General features: G+C 58.5%; 1 protein-coding gene across 1 annotated transcript in view; it reads right to left on the reverse strand.

Annotated features, from left to right (window-relative positions):
- Positions 1-1893: 1893 nt before the first annotated feature.
- VIPR2 (vasoactive intestinal peptide receptor 2) overlaps positions 1894-17815 on the reverse strand; it is a 67578-nt gene continuing 51656 nt past the window's right edge. The window contains exons 6-13 of the mRNA XM_068972637.1: positions 14397-14538; positions 10238-10388; positions 9208-9268; positions 8207-8276; positions 7602-7693; positions 3818-3947; positions 3687-3728; positions 1894-3065 (exon numbers count right to left, since the gene is read on the reverse strand). Coding sequence (XP_068828738.1) covers positions 2892-3065; positions 3687-3728; positions 3818-3947; positions 7602-7693; positions 8207-8276; positions 9208-9268; positions 10238-10388; positions 14397-14538 — 862 coding nt within the window. The 3' untranslated portion in view covers positions 1894-2891. The remainder of the gene's footprint in view (positions 3066-3686; positions 3729-3817; positions 3948-7601; positions 7694-8206; positions 8277-9207; positions 9269-10237; positions 10389-14396; positions 14539-17815) is intronic.

Raw genomic sequence — 17815 nt, forward strand, 5'->3', positions numbered from 1 at the left:
CATTACTCTGTAAACTTTCCCCAGGGCCTGAGTCAGGTAGGACAGCCACCTGCAGCAGCGGCTGGCTCCCTGACGCCTGTGTTAGTGGGTCGGGCTGAGGCTCAGCATCAAAGGAACAGCTTTCCGTAAAGAGACGCTCACCGTCCTCCAGACTGAAGACAGGCAGATTGGGGTGCAGAGAGAAGGGAAGCCCCGCGATGCGTCAACTGCAGCTCGGCCGGAGCGGTACCGCGCCACCTCTTCCGAGGCCACGCCTGCCCAGCGCCCAGCGCCCAGCGCGCACGCCCGGGGCCCCCACTTCCGGGGCGGCTCTGCGGGGACGCGCAGACGCAGAAGCGCTCAGACGCTCATCGGCGGAGGGGAGGGTGTGCTGGGATAAGCGCAGCATGTGTGCAACGGAGACTCACGCAGCCGTTCGGGGTGAACCACGTCTGTGTGCAGACAGGCGAGGTCCACACACGGCTGACCCAACGGAAAGGCAAGCTGCAGAAATGTCTGTCCAATATGACGTACTCTCCACGAGGAAGAGAAGAAAGAGTGCGAGAGAGGGAGAGACGTTTGCATGGGCCCAGAAGAAAATGTCGGGGAAACACCACGCACTCATGATGGTAATACTGACTTCCCGAGCGGTGAGAGGCAGATGGCGGGTGGAATTCACAGCTTTTTCACTTTTTAGCTAGTCTGCCTCTGATGTTTGCGCGTTGGTAACTCCTCTGAATAGCTTCTCTAGCCTGAAAATGGCACCACTGGAAAAAACTGCCGTTCATGATAAGAAAGGAAGGCACTGGCTATTTCCGTCTATAGAGGTGGAGTCTTCTGCAAAGTGGCCCCTGGGCACACACCCGTCCCCACGTTGTGTGTTCACTTCAGTTCCCCAAGTCTGGAAGAGACCTGATGCAAGTCCTCACGAAGCTCCTTCCACCAGCAGACATCTGACAGAGTCCTGTCACCAGGAGCCTGGGGCTCTTAGAAACCACGAGAGGCTGGTCTCCACTCATTTCTAAGTCTTCTCTAGCTCAGTCTCTGGAGATCACAGGGTGCGATGCTTTGGCACTGTGTGATATTCCCCTTGGAATGAGACAGTTTGACTGAGCATGGAGTTTATTAGAAATAGATTTTATCTGTCTGTGGCACAAATCAGAGAAGGCAGTGGCACCCCACTCCAGTACTCTTGCCTGGAAAATCCATGGACAGAGCAGCCTGTTAGGCTGAAGTCCATGGGGTCGCTAAGAGTCGGGCACCACTGAGCGACTTCACTTTGACTTTTCACCTTCATGCATTGGAGAAGGAAATGGCAACCCACTCCAGTGTTCTTGCCTGGAGAATCCCAGGGACGGGGGAGCCTGGTGGGCTGCCGTCTATGGGGTCGCACGGAGTCGGACACGACTGAAGCGACTCAGCAGCAGCAGTGGCACAAATGCCACAGTTAGGAGTTTGCTCCCAGAAGGCATGCACACACACGCGTGCACACACACATATACACGAGAACACGTGTGTGCTCAGCCCTGCCCTGGTGAACAGGTTCCCAGGTTCCGTGGAGCGAGGGTGTTTGTGTTGGGAGCGGCAGCCCCCTCCCCGCCTCCGGGGTGCTGGGAGCCCCTGCATGGACACGTCACTGACCAGGCCTGTAAGGAGCAGTTCCGACTGGTGCCAGCGCCCAGGAAGCCACGGAGTCCAGAGGCCTGAGCTGCCGCCCACCTGTCCCCACCGGCCCACCCTCTGCCCGAGCTCCTCTTCACAGGCGGGAAGGCTTCCTCTGAACGTCCTCAAGATGTTGATGCTATCAGAGTCAGCCAGCAAACAGACACGAAATGGGCTTTATTCAAGTGGCCACACACGGCGGCATTCTAGGCACGCGTTTACAGCACTTTGCGGTGACACGTGGGGCACTTCGGTCACCTCTGTCCTGATAACGGGTAGTGACAGGCAGTCTCCCCTCTGCTACCCTCTGGCCGGACCACCAGTCAGGCTCGCAGCCTTGGCGCTGGCAGCTAACAGACTCCCGGGTGCTTATGCAGCACCCATGCCAGACGGCGGCCCAGAGACGCTTGCTCGCTGTCTGAGCTGGGACACTGCTGCCGGGCCCCCCGCGGCTGCCCCACGCTCTTGGGCCCGGCTCCTCTCACTGGGGGCCAGGCACACCCCCAGGGGGCTTCTGCTGGGTGACAAGCCTCCCAGTCTTGCCCCGGCCGTCCAGCCCACTCCTCAGCGAGCCCTGCCCCCCGGCCCTGCGCCAGCCGCCCTGATGACAGGCACCCACGCTCAGGTCTGTGATGCCCCAAGACGAAGGCTCCATGGTCTCCTTGGTAAGTGGGGCCTGATGCCACAGAGCGGCTGGGGAACCGAGCGCAGCAGCAGAGAGGCAAGAGCCCGGATGTGGTGCGAGCAGGGTGGGGCCGCGGGCGCCCGGGGGTGCGGAGGCGAGGGGCCCAGCTGAGCTTGCGGGAGGCTCCGTGGAAGCCCTCAGAGTCGGGGGAGGCCCACATGTCCTGCAGCCAGCGGGGTGGGCCGCCCCCGTGACTGGGGGTGGGAGACCAGCAATGCAGGTCATGCAGAGACGGGGGGTAACCACGTCCCTGAGGGCCAGTGCCCCAGCTCAGGCCTGTGCCCCCCGAGAACTGGCGCTGAGATTAGAAAACCCCTCCTTTCTTCCAGAGTCGCTGGACCCAAGTCCTGGGTTCTACCACTGTGGTCTTTGCTAGTCTCTTTGAAAATGGGTCTGTCTGCATGGCCAAACAACGTGAAATAGAAAGCGTCTGACTGCTGGAGTTTGACAGTCTTGAGCTTTAAGTCCCAGGTGGTTTCGAGGTCCCCCAGTCCCCCGGGGGGTCAGCCAGGCCTGGCTCTGGGGGGTCAGCGCCGAGTCTGTTCGGGCCCCCACTGAGGCACCCTTAGATGACTGAGGTCTCCGTCTGCAGCAGGGATGGGGCCCGGGAGCCGCGGGGACCCTGCAGGGCGCCGTCGGAGCCGGTCCTGGAGATGGACGAACTGTGCAGCCGGTAGTCCCGGGCGGAGGGCCGGCTGGGCCACAGGCCACGCCACGTGCGTCTCAGCTCGCTCTGCACCTGGGGAGGGGCACGGCGGTGTGGGCTCAGTGGTGGGAGCTGGGGGCCTGCAGCCCCGGAGCAAATCTCCCCCGCGGCTCCCGGAGCAAATCTCCCCTGCGGCTCCCGGAGCAAATCTCCCCCTGCAGCCCACTTTTGGGTGTGGAAGCTGTGATATCCGTGGACGGGGTCAAGTGGGCTTGGGAACCAGGAGAGGACGGGGACGCAAGGGGTGCCAGAGAAGTGTGCTCTGACCCAGAGCCAGAGGCAGCTGAGACGCATGGTGGGCTGAGCTGAGAGCCGTGGGCACCGGCAGCGGCAGTGACCCCGGCAGGGTGACCTCTAGAAGGTGGACCGGATCCAGGTCTTTTGAAGTGAAGTCAGTCAGTCGTGTCCAACTCTTTTGTGACCTCATGGACTGCAGCCCACCAGGCTCCTCCGTCCATGGATTTTCCAGGCAAGAATACTGGAGTGGGTTGCCATGTCCTCCTCCAGGGGATCTTCCTAACCCAGGGATCGAACCCGGGTCTCCTTCACTGCAGGTGGATTCTTTACTGTCTGAGCCCCCACGGAAGCAGGTCCTTTAGGGGTGTTTTAAGGAATCCCCCTCAAGCCAGGAGCCTGTGCTCCCCCGGGACTCACCTCGCTGTTGAGGAAGCAGTAGAGAACCGCCACTGCCAGGCCCTGAAAGGGAGAAGGTGCTGGTCAGAGGCTGCGGCCCCTCCGCCCCCCGCCCCGTTCCCGCCTGGGACGCGCGGCCCCGCCAGCCGCACCTGAAAGGATCCGAGGCACAGCTCGAACAGAATCTGGTATTTGGAGGAGATGCCGTTTGGAAAGCCAGCAAACACCATGTAGTGGACTCCAAACAGCGGGATGAGCAGCAGCGTGGACTTGGCCAGCCTCCTGCAGCGGAGACAGCGGTCAGCTCTGGCCAACCGAGGGCCTCCCTACGCAGCCACACCTCTGCCCGTCCGGGAGGGTATGCAAACGCAGGGGCGAGCACCACTCTGCCCCGCAGAGCAGCAAAGCCCTCTCGGGAATCTTGGCCAGTCGGAAAGGGCGGCACTGGTCTGAGCAGGTGAGACAGCCCTGTGTGTCCCTCGTTTAGCAGCAGAGATGGGGAGAGCATCCCCAGCATCTGGAGGACGGGGCGAGTTTTAGTTTCAGATCCAAAGAGCAGGTGCTGCAAGGCTGCCCCTGGGCACAAGCGAGACCGTGTCCCCCTGACGGCCATGGACAGGTCCTGCAGGCGACCCTGCTGGGGGGACCAGACACCTGAGGAGTGGGAGAGCTTGGATCCGATCTCACTTCCCTGCTGCGGAGCTCTTACCCTCCTAACCAAAGAGCACACTTTCTTCTCACTGCAGTGGTGTTGAAAGCAAGACAGCTGAACTCAGTCCTACCTGCCCCCAAGCCTGTCCCACGCCCCAACCAGGTACAGGTCATCTCCGCTAAGTCAGCATTTCCCAGGCCGCTGCACCGGCCCTGGCACCAGGGGCAGCAGGCTGCCTCTGACTCAGCGTCTGGGCCTCAGCCCGAGAAGCTGCTTCAGGTGCACAGAGGCGCTGCAGCTGCTCAGCGGAACCCCCTTGGAGAACCTGCCGTGAGCCAGGGACTCTCACAGCTGCACACGAGAGTCATCGGGGGGCTCTTTAGACTTGGAATCCAAGCTGCCCCCCACCCAGTTACATCAGGTCTCTGCAGGTGACCTGGCCTCTTCCCAGGGGAGTCCTCGTGGCTGTATCTGATGCAGTGACCCCAACACGGCCTGAGGGTCAGGAGCCTGGGGTCACCTGGAGGATGGGCAGACAGGCAGCGGCTGGGCCCCCTCATGACCCCACCAGCCACCGTCCCGATGACCAGCCTCACCCTGGCAACGTGGAGGGAACCAAGGGAGGGGCGCCTCCGGCTCCTCTCCACCTGCTCTGCTGGGTTGGCGCCAGTACTTGGGAAGACCCTGATGCCGGGAGAGATCGAAAGCAGGAGGAGAAGGGGACGACAGAGGATTAGATGGTTGGATGGCATCACTGACTCAATGGACATGAGTTTGAGAAAACTCTAGGAGACAGTGAAGGACAGGCAGCCTGGCGTGCTGCAGTCCATGGGGTCACAAACAGACAAACTAAGCAACTGAACTGAACTGAACGGAATACTCAGAAAGAAGTCACCCCTTTGTTCACGTATTTTGAGACACCTGCAGAGTTCACAAGCGGTTTCCTCGTATTGGGTGATCTGCCCGAGCTCTGCCCCAGCTGTGCGTGTGACCAGGGCCTCGCTGGGCCAGGAGGCCTCAGGAGCCCCTACTGGCATGTGCAGGCCTGACTGTCTGACCACAGCACATGGTGGCCTCACGGCCTTCAGCACCGTGGCCGGTGTCTGCCTGGCGAGTGAGGCTGGGGTTCTGCAGGGAGCAGCCCATTAGGCAGATGTCAGAGGGATCTGCCTGGACTCCTGTGGTTGACACTCTGCTGGTCTCTAGAACAGGGGCTTAGAGGCGGGACCCCTGGGGCCCTGTGCCTGGGATCTGTCACTTCTGCTATGAGATGGAGACGGAAAACACGCCAAAATACAGCCAGGCGAGCACCACGGATAGCTCTGCTTTTGTTACTCTGGACAAAGAGTAGATTCTATTATCCGCACGTAATCTTGTTTCCAAAACAAAAGCACCGCTGTCTACCATCCACTTACGATCGCTCCCCAGAGCCCAAAGGAAAGGTCAAGGGGGCAGTGAGCGAGACCTGCGGAACCTGGGAGTGCCGTCGGGGGGTGGCCGGGGCTGCAGCTGGTCTGGGAGCAGCCCGGGCGGTGACAGTGCCGGAGGAAGGCTGCTCCCCTGTGGCCTGAGCCCACCGAGGGCCGGGCAGAGCCTGCCGCAGCCCGGGGCCCGGTCACGTGTGCGTGCTTACACACCCCATCACGGCACTTACTGGGGCCCGGTCACGTGTGTATGCTTACACACCCCATCACAGCACCTGCTGGGGCCGGGCACTAAGCTTCTTCTGAAGATTCCCTCTATCAGCGCTCACAGCCTTCAGTTCAGTTCAGTTCAGTCGCTCAGTCATATCTGACTCTTTGTGATCCCATGAATCGCAGCACACCAGGCCTCCCTGTCCATCACCAACTCCCAGAGTTCACTCAGACTCACGTCCATCGAGTCCGTGATGCCATCCAGCCATCTCATCCTCGGTCGTCCGCTTCTCCTCCTGCCCCCAATCCCTCCCAGCATCAGAGTCTTTTCCAGTGAGTCAACTCTTCGCATGAGGTGGCCAAAGTACTGGAGCTTCAGCTTTAGCATCATTCCTTCCAAAGAAATCCCAGGACTGATCTCCTTCAGAATGGACTGGTTGGGTCTCCCTGCAGTCCAAGGGACTCTCAAGAGTCTTCTCCAACACCACAGTTCAAACGCATGGCTCAGCCTTCTTCACAGTCCAACTCTCACATCCATACACAACCATAGGAAAAACCATAGCCTTGACTAGACGGACCTTAGTCGGCAAAGTAATGTCTCTGGTTTTGAATATGCTATCTAGGTTGGTCATAACTTTCCTTCCAAGGAGTAAGCGTCTTTTAATTTCATGGCTGCAGTCACCATCTGCAGTGATTTTGGAGCCCCCCCAAATAATAGTGGCTGTCTTCCTGCCAGCATCTCCACTCCAAGGTGAGGAGGCAGGCGGGGTGCAGGGTGGTCACCTCCCCTGGGCCTCCAGCTGGTACAGAACCAGCACTGGGCCGCCCACCTCAGGGGAGGCCACCTGAATGTCCCCCCAGGCCACCCTGCGTCTCAAGGAGGGAAGGGACGGACGCAGCTGAGGGGGCCCACCCTCCTGGGGTGGGCGGGTAGCCCCCTGGGGCCACACATTGTCGGGGTCTGCAATTCCCACCCCTGTTTGCCTGAACCCAAGGCTGGACCAGCTGCACCAGCCCCTCCACACTGAACCGAGTTTTAGTTTACACTCGAGTTGCAGACTTTATTTGTTCTTTATAAATTCCTGATAGACATTTACAGAGTCTTCCAGTTCCTTACAGAGTTCTCAGTCCTTGTTAATTAGGTGGATGAGGGTGGGTGATTATTTAAACTCTGCTCTCTTTCTCACGAGGGAGATGATATCCACCTTCCTGTTACCATTCAAGCAACAAACACCAAACAGCTGTTATCAAGCACAAGGCCCGCACGAGGTGCTGCCTGGACCCTGCGGCCCCACGGGGAGGACAGAACCAAATATGAAATGCGAGCAAGCGTGGCCAAGGAGGATAGGTCAGGGCACAAACAGGAGAGTGGGCAGAGCACTCCAGCACCCAGCTCCCTAGAGGGTGTCCACACTGGGGGCAAGGGAAGGACTCAGCCATGGCGATGCTAGCCTTTGGGCAAGTCACTCCGTGTCCGGGGGTCCCTGTAAATTGGCCAAGGGCACACTCCTGTGACTAAAGGAGAAGACGTGGGGTCATGTGTGGATCCCCGAGCCCCCGTTTCTCTGCTCTCCACACAGGTACTCCAAGTTATCAGGCTGCGTGAGGCTGGTGAGGGTGGTTCCAAGCTGGCTCTAAACACATACTCACTTGTACTGTGACTGATCGTTGCCGCCGACGTCTGGGGACGTCAACTTCTGCAGTAAAATTCGTATAATACTAACAAAAAGGATGAAATTGACCTGCACAAAAAGAGATGACATTTCAGGGTGTGAAGGCCCCCTGCAAGGGAGGCGGCGAGGCCTGGATATCTGCGGCTCAGCCCCACCCAAAATGGGGCTCTGGGCCCCGCTGGCTCAGGAGCGCCGGTGCCCTGCCCAGCTGGGGTCTGCTCCCCTTGCCCACCCCCCAAGTTCGAGCAGGGCAGTCTGTCTGTGGCGTCACCTATGTGTTGACCCCAGGCTGTGGCAGTTAAGTTGAGAACATTAAGACGTGCAATCCACAGATGGAAATCCAGTTCAGATCCAAGGCTGCACACCTGGGGGAGCTGACCGTGACCCTCCCCCCCCCGAAGGCATGTCTCCCTCTCACCCTCCCCCTCCTCCTGACGGTGGGCAGAGCCCCCGTGGAAGAGCTCAGCCTGGGACTCTTGTCTCGAGAGGCCGAGTGGAATGGGGCCATCTGTATTCACCACAGGGCTCTCTGCCCAAGTGCAACCTGGTGGTAACTCAGGTTTCCACACAGAAGTCACTTACTATAATAGAAATTAAAATTGGTGTTCGTATAACCCACCAAGGAACACTGTGGTCATTGGTATCCCAGCAACTATTGAAGAAAGAGAAGGAAAATCACATTATCACGGATTCCATCTACAAACCAAGCACAGGAGGATTACACATGCCCGTGGCCGCACCCCTTACGCTGGGCTCGCCGAACAAGCCAGCCCGACCACGACGAGCCCGACTCACAGGTTTGTCAGGTGGCCCCTCCTGATTGCCAGGCCCTGTCTCCGAGAGGAAGCTGGCACAGCAGGCTTGTACAACGCCCCCCGATTCCCTGTTAACCCACACCCCTCCCAGCAGAGCAGGCCCACCCTTGTCCTGAGCCTGGCTGGTTCCGACAGGAGGGCGTGGAGTCCGTGTGACTCGGCGTGGCCTGTCTAGACCCGAAGCCCCGGCCTCCCCTGCCAGTAGGTGCCCACGGCAGGTGAGTGAGCGAGACTGAGCTGGAGAGCTCACCAAAGAGCCAGGGACGGAAGCACACCGGTAAGCTGGAGCTGTGTGAGCGCCATGCTTGGGGTGTTTGTTACTGGCAGGGGACGGCTGGGACGGGGTGGCTGGTGGACCCGGGCCCGCACGAGGCACAGCAGCTGCTGGGCTCCACGGCGGGAGCTGGGGTGCCTCAGGCTGGGCACGGCCTGCCCCACCGTGCACACAGCAGAAGCGTCCGGGCCTGGCCCAGCCGCAGGGCCTCAGAGGGCTGAGCCCGGATGCCCTCCCGCTGGGCTCCCGCTGGGCTCCGGGCCACACCAGTCTCCCTAAGACAGGGCTCTGTCTCTGCCTGGCGGATGCCAGCCCTGCTCTGAGGCCAGCCCCCGTTCAGCTCCACCTGCACTGTGGCCCCTCTCCGAGCCCCCCGCCCTGAGTCCTCCCCGAACATCCAGAGGCTGCCTTCTGCCCAGACACAAAGCTGCCCTCCGGCTCGGCCAGGCCCTCCGTCAGCGGCGCTCCCCCTCAGCCACAGGCACAGCACTCACCCCGTGTCCTCCAGCAAGAGCCGGGCCACAGTCCACGCACCCGTGCAGACGGTGGGGATGCCTGCAGAGAGATACCCGGTCACCCCGGCCCAGCGCTGGCCACCTGGACCAGCCTGATGGGGACGCACATGGGAGCCTTTGTGAGCCCCCGCCAGCGGGGACAAGGGCTTTCTGACGGACAGATTAATGGAAACTCTTCATAAATACAGAGAAGGCAATGGCACCCCACTCCACTACTCTTGCCTGGAAAATCCCATGGACAGAGGAGCCTGGTGGGCTGCTGTCTATGGGGTTGCACAGAGTCAGACACGACTGAAGTGACTTGGCGGCGGTGGCGGCGGCTTCATAAATACAGGCTTACCCTCACACCTTACTAAGCAGCGAAGATAATTTAATACGTGTTTGAAGGCTTCACAGGCCTGAAACGCATGTGTTTCTGGATGTTAGTACCAACATGCTGGAGAGGCTGTGTCCCGACTTGGCAGAGACCTGAAGGGGCACCCCTCATTGCGAAGGTGGGGGCCTGCAGCTTCACCCCTTTCTGATTCCAGCTTGGGCAGAGCCCCGCTGGTGAGCATGTTAGGGGGCCTCACTGGGGACGGTCTCCCTGCTTCTTCTCCCAGGCCCCTTTCTTTCTGATCCCCCCCCACCCCCCGCCCTGGTTGGGGTTCACCCGAGGAATGAGAGTCACAACGGTTTTAAACCAGGCTCCAGGGCTTCCCAGGTGGCTCAGCTAGGAAAGAATCCGCCTACAATGGGCGAGACCTGGGTTCCATCCCTGGGTCGGGAAGATCCCCTGGAGAAGGGAAAGGCTACCCACTCCAGTAAGAATGCTTCGAATTCCATGGACTAGTCCATGGGGTTGCAATGAGTTGGATACAACTGAGCGACTTTCACTTTCACTTTCTGGCTTCGGAAACATTAAGGTGTTGAAACTCTCCCTCCAGGGGCAGCCCAGGGTTTTTCTGAGCGGAGAGCGTCTTTGCGGGCAGGTCCGAGGGAGCCCCTAGCAGGCAGGGCGAGTCCTTACCCCATCCGATCAGGAGGTAGGCCCGGAAGCGCCGGCCGGGGGCGAAGATGACCACGAGCAGGCTGTGGAGGTAGAGCCCCTCCGCCAGCAGCCAGTAGAAGTTGGCCATGATGCAGTACTGGAAAAACACCAGGCTCAGCTTGCAGCCCACCTGCACGGGGAGGGGCCGCGTGAGCGCGCGCCACGCCGCCGCTCCGGGTCCCTGCTGCGCGAGGCGCCTCCCGGAGGCCCACGGCCACCGCTCCGGGTCCCTGCTGCGCGCGGTGCCTCCCGGAGGCCCACGGCCGCCGCTCCGGGTCCCTGCTGCGCGCGGTGCCTCCCGGAGGCCCACGGCCGCCGCTCAGGGTCCCTGCTGCGCGAGGTGCCTCCCGGAGGCTCACGGCCGCCGCTCCGGGTCCCTGCTGCGCGAGGCGCCTCCCGGAGGCCCTGCCACCGCTCCGGGTCCCTGCTGCGCGCGGTGCCTCCCGGAGGCCCACGGCCGCCGCTCCGGGTCCCTGCTGCGCGCGGCGCCTCCCGGAGGCCCACGGCCGCCGCTCCGGGTCCCTGCTGCGCGAGGCGCCTCCCGGAGGCCCACGGCCGCCGCTCCGGGTCCCTGCTGCGCGCGGCGCCTCCCGGAGGCCCACGGCCGCCGCTCCGGGTCCCTGCTGCGCGAGGCGCCTCCCGGAGGCCCACGGCCGCCGCTCCGGGTCCCTGCTGCGCGAGGCGCCTCCCGGAGGCCCTGCCGCCGCTCCGGGTCCCTGCTGCGCGAGGCGCGCGGAGGTGCCTCCCGGAGGCGCGAGCGTGAGCGCGTGCTTGTGCGGCGAGGCCCGCAGGCTGCGGACGGCGGCTCGGCCGGGCAGACGCACCCCACGCCCGAGGGGACGCTCCCCCTGAGCGACCGCGCGGGGCCCGGCCGCCTCGTCTCCACTAACCCTCCGCTCACTCCCACTTCCCTCCTCTCTCCCTCCTCCCTGTGTACTCTTAACAACAGACGAGAATAAAGTAAAAAACAAGAGAAACCCACCGAACAAAGGATTTCCTCAGGTGTTTAGAAAGGGGAAATTTAGGCTTTAGATCACTAAGCTTATATAAACGCACTGAAAACAACCCCCCAGCACTTGTATTTCTATTGTTCTGTATCTTTACAGCCTGGTGCCCAAATACACACTCGTGGACAGATGCGGTGGACACACGGATGACGTGTGGACAGACCCACACGTGTGCACCTGGCGGGCAGGCAAGAAACGCGCGGCAGCCTTCCAGGCGGGCGCCGGCTGCGAGGAGCTCTGACCTGGAGCGGCTCCACGTCGCCAGGACGTTGCCTGGCACTAGGTTTCTCCTGCTCTGTTCTTTCCAAGGCGGTTAAGGTTCACCAGGGCCGGGTGTGGGGCGGGCATGCGGCACGTGGAGGACGCGGGGCTGGCCGGGTGAGTGGGAAGAGGCTCGTAAAACCCAACGATGAGGCCCTGGGACTGGCGCCCCCTGCTGGAACAGTGGCAGAGGCGGGTCTGGGTGTTGGGGGAGAAGGAGCCCACGGCGAGCCCTGGGGCCGGGGCAGGAGCACCCTGCACACGCGGTGCCCACGGCGCCCAGCTCTGCTTGTTACAGCTGAGATACATGTGCCCTTCACCGCCTCCAGTCTCTCGCCAGTCCCCCCTGACCGAGTGGTGGCAGAAATAGAAACCAAGGTGTGTCTGTTACTGGCGGGATGGTCACACAGACTACATCACACCTTCCAGATTCAAAGGAGACCCTGGGACCCTGGTAGACTCAGAAAGTCTCCAAGATGAACTGTTGAAGGAGGAAAAAAGACAAAGTGTGTTTAAGATGATTCCAGTTCCTTCTTCTCGGTAAAAGGTTTAAAATGCCATGTCTGCACTTCGTCCCTGCAGCTCGTACGCCATCAACACACTCCAAGGGCAGAGGGTCTGGGGTGAGGGGCTGTCTGCCGACCTTCAGTCGTGGGAAGGCCAAGAGGCCAGCGGCCAGGACTGCACCCTGCTTGGTTCCCAGCGGGTCCTTGGCCAGTCCTGTGCCTTCTGGGAGCCTCTACCACCCACGGCAGCCAGGCGTGCAGGGCACTGAGCCCCAGGGTCTGCAGGAGGTCCTGCTGAAGGTCAGCTTCAGGTGGCCCTTGGGTCGCTTCTTTTCTCCAGACTGCAGCGCAGTTTCCACAGTTTAGATGAAACCCAAACCAAGGAGTGCAGACAAGGAGGCCCCTGTGTGTGTGAGGGGGCTGGCCTTGGTAAGGATGCAAGCTGGGTTCTGTCTCTAGGTCCACTTTATGAGCCAATAAAGTTGGCTTCTTTGAGGGCCAACCCCTTGCAAATGATGAGAAAACTGCTCCCATTTCCATGACTGTCAAAAGCACAATCCAGGGCCACACTTGGAAACGCTTGCCTCTCGGGCCCTATGGGGACACAATTCCCTACGGTCCTGGGGAGACTTACAGAGTCTGCAGGTGCTAAGAGCCAGCAAACAGGAGATCTTACTTAAACGTGTGGGAGTGACGGCTGCAGGGCTGGGGAAGGAGGCTTTGTCTCCTCTGCGGGCCTGAAGCCCGGAGCCCTCACTGCTCAGCGAGCAGCAGAGGTGAGGGCCACGGCCGCGGCCGCTTCTGTGGTTTCTGGCGTCTTGTGTGCCAGCGCCCCACACTCGAGGACGTGGGCTCCCCCAGCACCACTCAAAGCCCCTGTCTTCAGAGCTGTCCTTCCAGGCTTGGAGCCAAACTTTCTTGATGGGAGAGACTGTGAAGAGTGTGTGTGTGCCTGGGTGTGAGCACTCACGGCTGCATGTCTGCATGCACGTGTGCACCTGTGTGTGTTGACAGGCTCTGCTCACTTCCCTTCCTCCTGTTCCCTCTCCCCCCTCTGCCCCCCTATTCTATCCTGGGCTGTGGAGCCCAGGACCCTTGGCAAAGTCAAGCCCCCAGCCCAACCTCCTGCCCTCCTCTCTGGGAGTACCCCTGTTCAGATGTTTCAAACCTGAGTTTGCCCCCAACGCCCCAGGCAGGTGGGACTCGGGGCAAGGACATCCAAGTCCCCATCCCTCCACCTCCACCTCCCTCAGCCTGGAGCCAGCCAGGTCCTCTGTCTACACAGCAGGACAGCATGCTGCTCAGGCCAAGGGCCTGGTGTCCGTGGGCCCATCAGGGTCCCTACAGCCTTTAATGAAGGAGGAGCTAAGGAAGGAGGGCTCCTTGGAGCGGAGCTCTGAGTAAGGCAGAGAAGCAGGGGGAGATTTCTGAGCGGGAGGAGAACCGGGTCTCCCTGGTCCTGGCCTCTGAGGGACCCCCACCTGTGCAGAGACTCCGTCCTGGGACAAGAGCCGGGGGGCCCCTTCCGCCTGGGGTGGGAAGTCCGGGTGGAGCGCCGCGCTGCTGACCTTACTGTTGCGCTCAGTCCACACGCCTCGAGGAGGGGCTGTCCCCAGGGGTATAGTAACCTGCGGGCCGGGAAGCACCGGCTCTACAGTGTGGTAAAGGCTTCACCGTTTTAGAAAGACCCTGACTCAGACCTCTTCAGGCCAGAGGAACGGTGGTAGCAAATGGGTCCATCCACGCCGGCTGCCGGTGGAGAGCCGGGTCTGGCTCCGCGTGGAAGAGCGGATCTGACCGGGTGACATGGAGAACCCCGGAGGAGGGAAGCACTGGGCCGCGGCACGCTCAGTGGACGCGCCAAACTGAGCTTCCTTCTAAAGCCCCGCTAAGTCCACCGCGTGCCCCACCTGCACCGCACAAACTACCAGTCCTGGGGATCCCTGCGCAGCCCGTTCACCGCACTGCGTCCGGGACAGGTGCCAGGGCCATGCGCCCCCAGGTGGTACCCGTCCTGCCAGCTGGAAGCATCCACCGCTCAGAATCCCGGGCACGGGGGAGAAAACGGCGCCACGCGTGCCCACCCGTGTCCCCTTCTTCCAGCCCACAGCTGCTGCTGGGCCCCCAGCGGTGCCCTCGAGCAAGTCTGGTCTTGCCTGCGTCAGTGCTCGGGCCATGACCTCCCAGCGGGCAGCGCCTGTGCCCCTCACCCGCGGCACCCGCCGCCCTGAGATGCTCTGAGCGCAGGCCGGACCACCTCGGGGCCTCGGTGAAGCCGGCTCTGGGCCTCATCCCAGACGGAGGTCGGAGGCAGGGCGGGAGTAAACAAGGCTGCCTAGAGGGCCCGGCCCCGTACAGCCTTACCCAGGAGGACGGCAGGTCCGGGCAGTGCAGCGTCCCGGAGCTGGAGTACAGCACGTCATCCTTGACCAGCACCGAGACGGCCCGCAGGATGAAAGACAGGAACAGGTTCAGGTGGATGTAGTTCCGGGTGCAGTGCAGCTTCCTGCAGAGGGGAGGTGGGGGGGGGGGTGGGGGCGTGGGAGGGCGAGGGGCGTGGGGGGGGTGGGGGCGTGGGGGAGGGCGAGGGGCGTGGGGGGGGTGGGGGCGTGGGGGAGGGCCAGGGGGGCGAGGAAGGCAAAGGGGAGGGAGGATGAGGACGGGGGAGATGGGGGTCATGGGAAGAGGGAGGAGATGGAGAGTTAAACGCTTCGACAGATGCCTGTGTGGCTTCACTCTTAAAGCTTCTTTTTTATGGAAGTGAACAATGTTGGAGAAGACTCTTGAGAGTCCCTTGGACTGCAAGGAGATCCAACCAGTCCATCCTAAAGGAAGTCAGTCCTGGGTGTTCATTGGAAGGACTGATGTTGAAGCTGATACTCCAGTCCTTTGGCCACCTGATGCAAAGAACTGACTCAGAAAATACCCTGATGCTGGGAAAGATTGAAGGCTGGAGGAGAAGGGGACCACAGAGGATGAGATGGCTGGATGGCATCACCGACTCAATAGACATGAGTTTGTGTGGACTGCGAGAGTTGGTGATGGACAGGGAGGCCTGGCGTGCTGCAGTTCATGGGGTTGCAAAGAGTCAGACACGACTGAGCAACTGAACTGAACTGAACAAATTAAGTATTCCTTGTGTATTTAAGATGGTTTCTGCTTTGCATTACGGTACACATTTCTGTGTATCAATATTGCCCTTTATTTCTGACTTCACGCCTTAGAGCAGAGTCCTAGAAAGAGGGTTTTGGGATAAATGTATATAGCACAGCCACGATGCATCTGAGCCTGCAGAACAAGCCCCACTTCACAGATGTGAACACCATGTGTCTCTGCAGCAAACTTCCTGCAAGACCCACCTCAAAGGACCTGTCTTTGAACTTAACTTTGTGTGATATTTGCTTCTCTAAAGCATGTTAAGAACATTTTGTTTATAATTATTTTACAGCACTTAAATTCTGCTTTGGAGAAGACTTAATTAGATATTTGATTTAACTCTGACTTTTAATTGTTTGGAGACAAGCTGTTCCACACAAATGCACTTCCAAGATCATTAAGTTGAAGTAGAGTTTACAAATTTGAAGGATATTAAAAAATATATTCTAAGCAGACTTCCACCTGTGGCTCCAAAGAGGAACTTATCTGACCTCCCTCCCATGTCAACTGTGATTTAAAAAGTTGTCTACGGAGCTCTGGAGGGCAGCAGAGGCGGCTGGGACCTAAAGGACTAGGGCCCTGTTGTGGAGGGAGCATCGGGCACGGCAGCCTCCTCTCATCTCCTGGCGGAGGGTTAACCCAGGTTTCAGGGCACAGTGCTGATTAGAGAGCGGAGGCCCAGAGCTTGTAACCAAATGGAACAGACGACAAAAGACGTTAAGGCTTTCAAGGCAACAGAGTGGAGAAAAGGAAGCCACAGGGAGCCTCAAATTCTGCAGGCAGTTACTTAAGAGAGTTTCCTTCTCTTTTTTTCCATTTCCCAAGGTGTTCATGTGTTGGATGAGTAGAAGGATTCCTAGGTTTTCATCTGAAGCCCCTAAAGGGCTGTGACTTAGGAATAATGACAAACAAGCCTTCAGAGAGCCTGAAATGCAGCCTTAGACTGACTCAGTCCCTGCCTGGCTCAGGCTTGGCCCATCTTGCTAGAAAGAGTAAATCCTCTCTATGGTACAATACCATCTAAAGCCTCTATAATTTAATTATATGTAACTTCAATAATCAATTAATAAATATGCCAGAAATGGTACCAAATGATCAAATGCAGTTAAAAATGGGAAAACAAAAATCAAACAGAATAGAAAGAGATCCAGATACTGGCATTTTAAGACATGACTATAAAATGGTTCTGATTAATATATCCAAGAAAATTAGAGGGTGGTGCGCTAATAAATATTTCCCTTTACTTCTGACTTAGTGCCGAAGAATTGATGCTTTTGAACTGTGGTGCTGGAGAAGACTCTTGAGGGCCCCTTGCACTGCAAGATCAAACCAGTCCATCCTAAGGGAAATCAGTCCTGAATATTCATTGGAAGGACTGATGCTGCACCTGAAACTCCAACACTTTGGCCACCTGATGTGAAGAACTGACTCACTGGAAAAGACCCTGATGCTGGGAAAGATTGAGGGCGGGAGGAGAAAGGGACGACAGAGGATGAGATGGTTGGATGGCATCACCGACTTGACGGACATGAGTTTGAGCAAGCTCCGGGAGTTGGTGACCGACAGGGAGGCCTGGCGTGCTGCAGTCCATGTGGTTGCAAAGAGTCAGACACGACTGAGCGACTGAACTGATACTGGTTAGAGGATGGAATAAATTGTAGAAATCAAATGGAAAATTGAAAATTAAAAAACCCCGTGAAATTAAGAATTAAATAGCTGGGTTTAAATGTTAGATTAGACACAGTAAAATAGGGTATTATTATAAGTTGGAAAACAGATTGGTGGACTGTGTCTAAGGCCCTGCGTGCATGTGCGCTTAATCGTCTGACTCTTGGCAGCCCCACGGACTGCAGCCTGCCACGCTCCTCTGGCGATGGGATTTTCCAGGCAGGAATACCGAGCAGGTCGCCACTTCCTCCACCAAGGGATCTTTCCAGCCCAGGGACCAAATCTGTGTGTCCTGTGCTTCCTGCACTGAGGCTTCTTTACCACTGAGCCACCTGGGAAGCCCACGTCTAAACTAGGGAGAAACAAATTAAGGGAAAATATAAAGAAACAAGAGGAAATGTACAGGAAATGCTGAAGATACTTATCATGTGAAAATGGTGTTTCAGAAGGAAAGGAGAGAGAGAATACGGTAGAAGAAATATTTGAGGAGCTGCTGGCCAAGAATTTTTGAAACTGATAAAATATAATAACAGATTAAAGGAATCCCACTAACCCCAAGAAGGAGGACCACAAAGAAAACCACACTAAAGCCCATGACAGCAAAACTGCTAAAAAGCAAAGACAAAGAAAAGTCTTCAAAGGACCCAGAGAAAAAGACTCATCCTTCAGCAGCATTATGGTGAGACTGGAGGCTGACTTTTTCAAAAGAAATAAGGACGTACATCTTCAATGTGATGAAAAAAAGTAACTGCCAACAAAGAATTTGGTACTCTCAAAAATATCCTCAAAAGTGAAGCAAAATTAAGATGATTTCAGGCATCAATAGCCATGAGAATGCTTCCTAAGGAGATCTTCAGGGAGGAGGAAGATGACGCAGATGGAAACAGGAAGCTGCAGGAAGGAAAGATGACAAACAAATTGCTAAACAAATGCTGACTTTGAAAACAGAGAAAATAGTG

The sequence above is a fragment of the Capricornis sumatraensis genome, chromosome 5 (assembly GCF_032405125.1).
Source record: "Capricornis sumatraensis isolate serow.1 chromosome 5, serow.2, whole genome shotgun sequence".
NCBI classification, from domain to species: domain Eukaryota; kingdom Metazoa; phylum Chordata; class Mammalia; order Artiodactyla; family Bovidae; genus Capricornis; species Capricornis sumatraensis.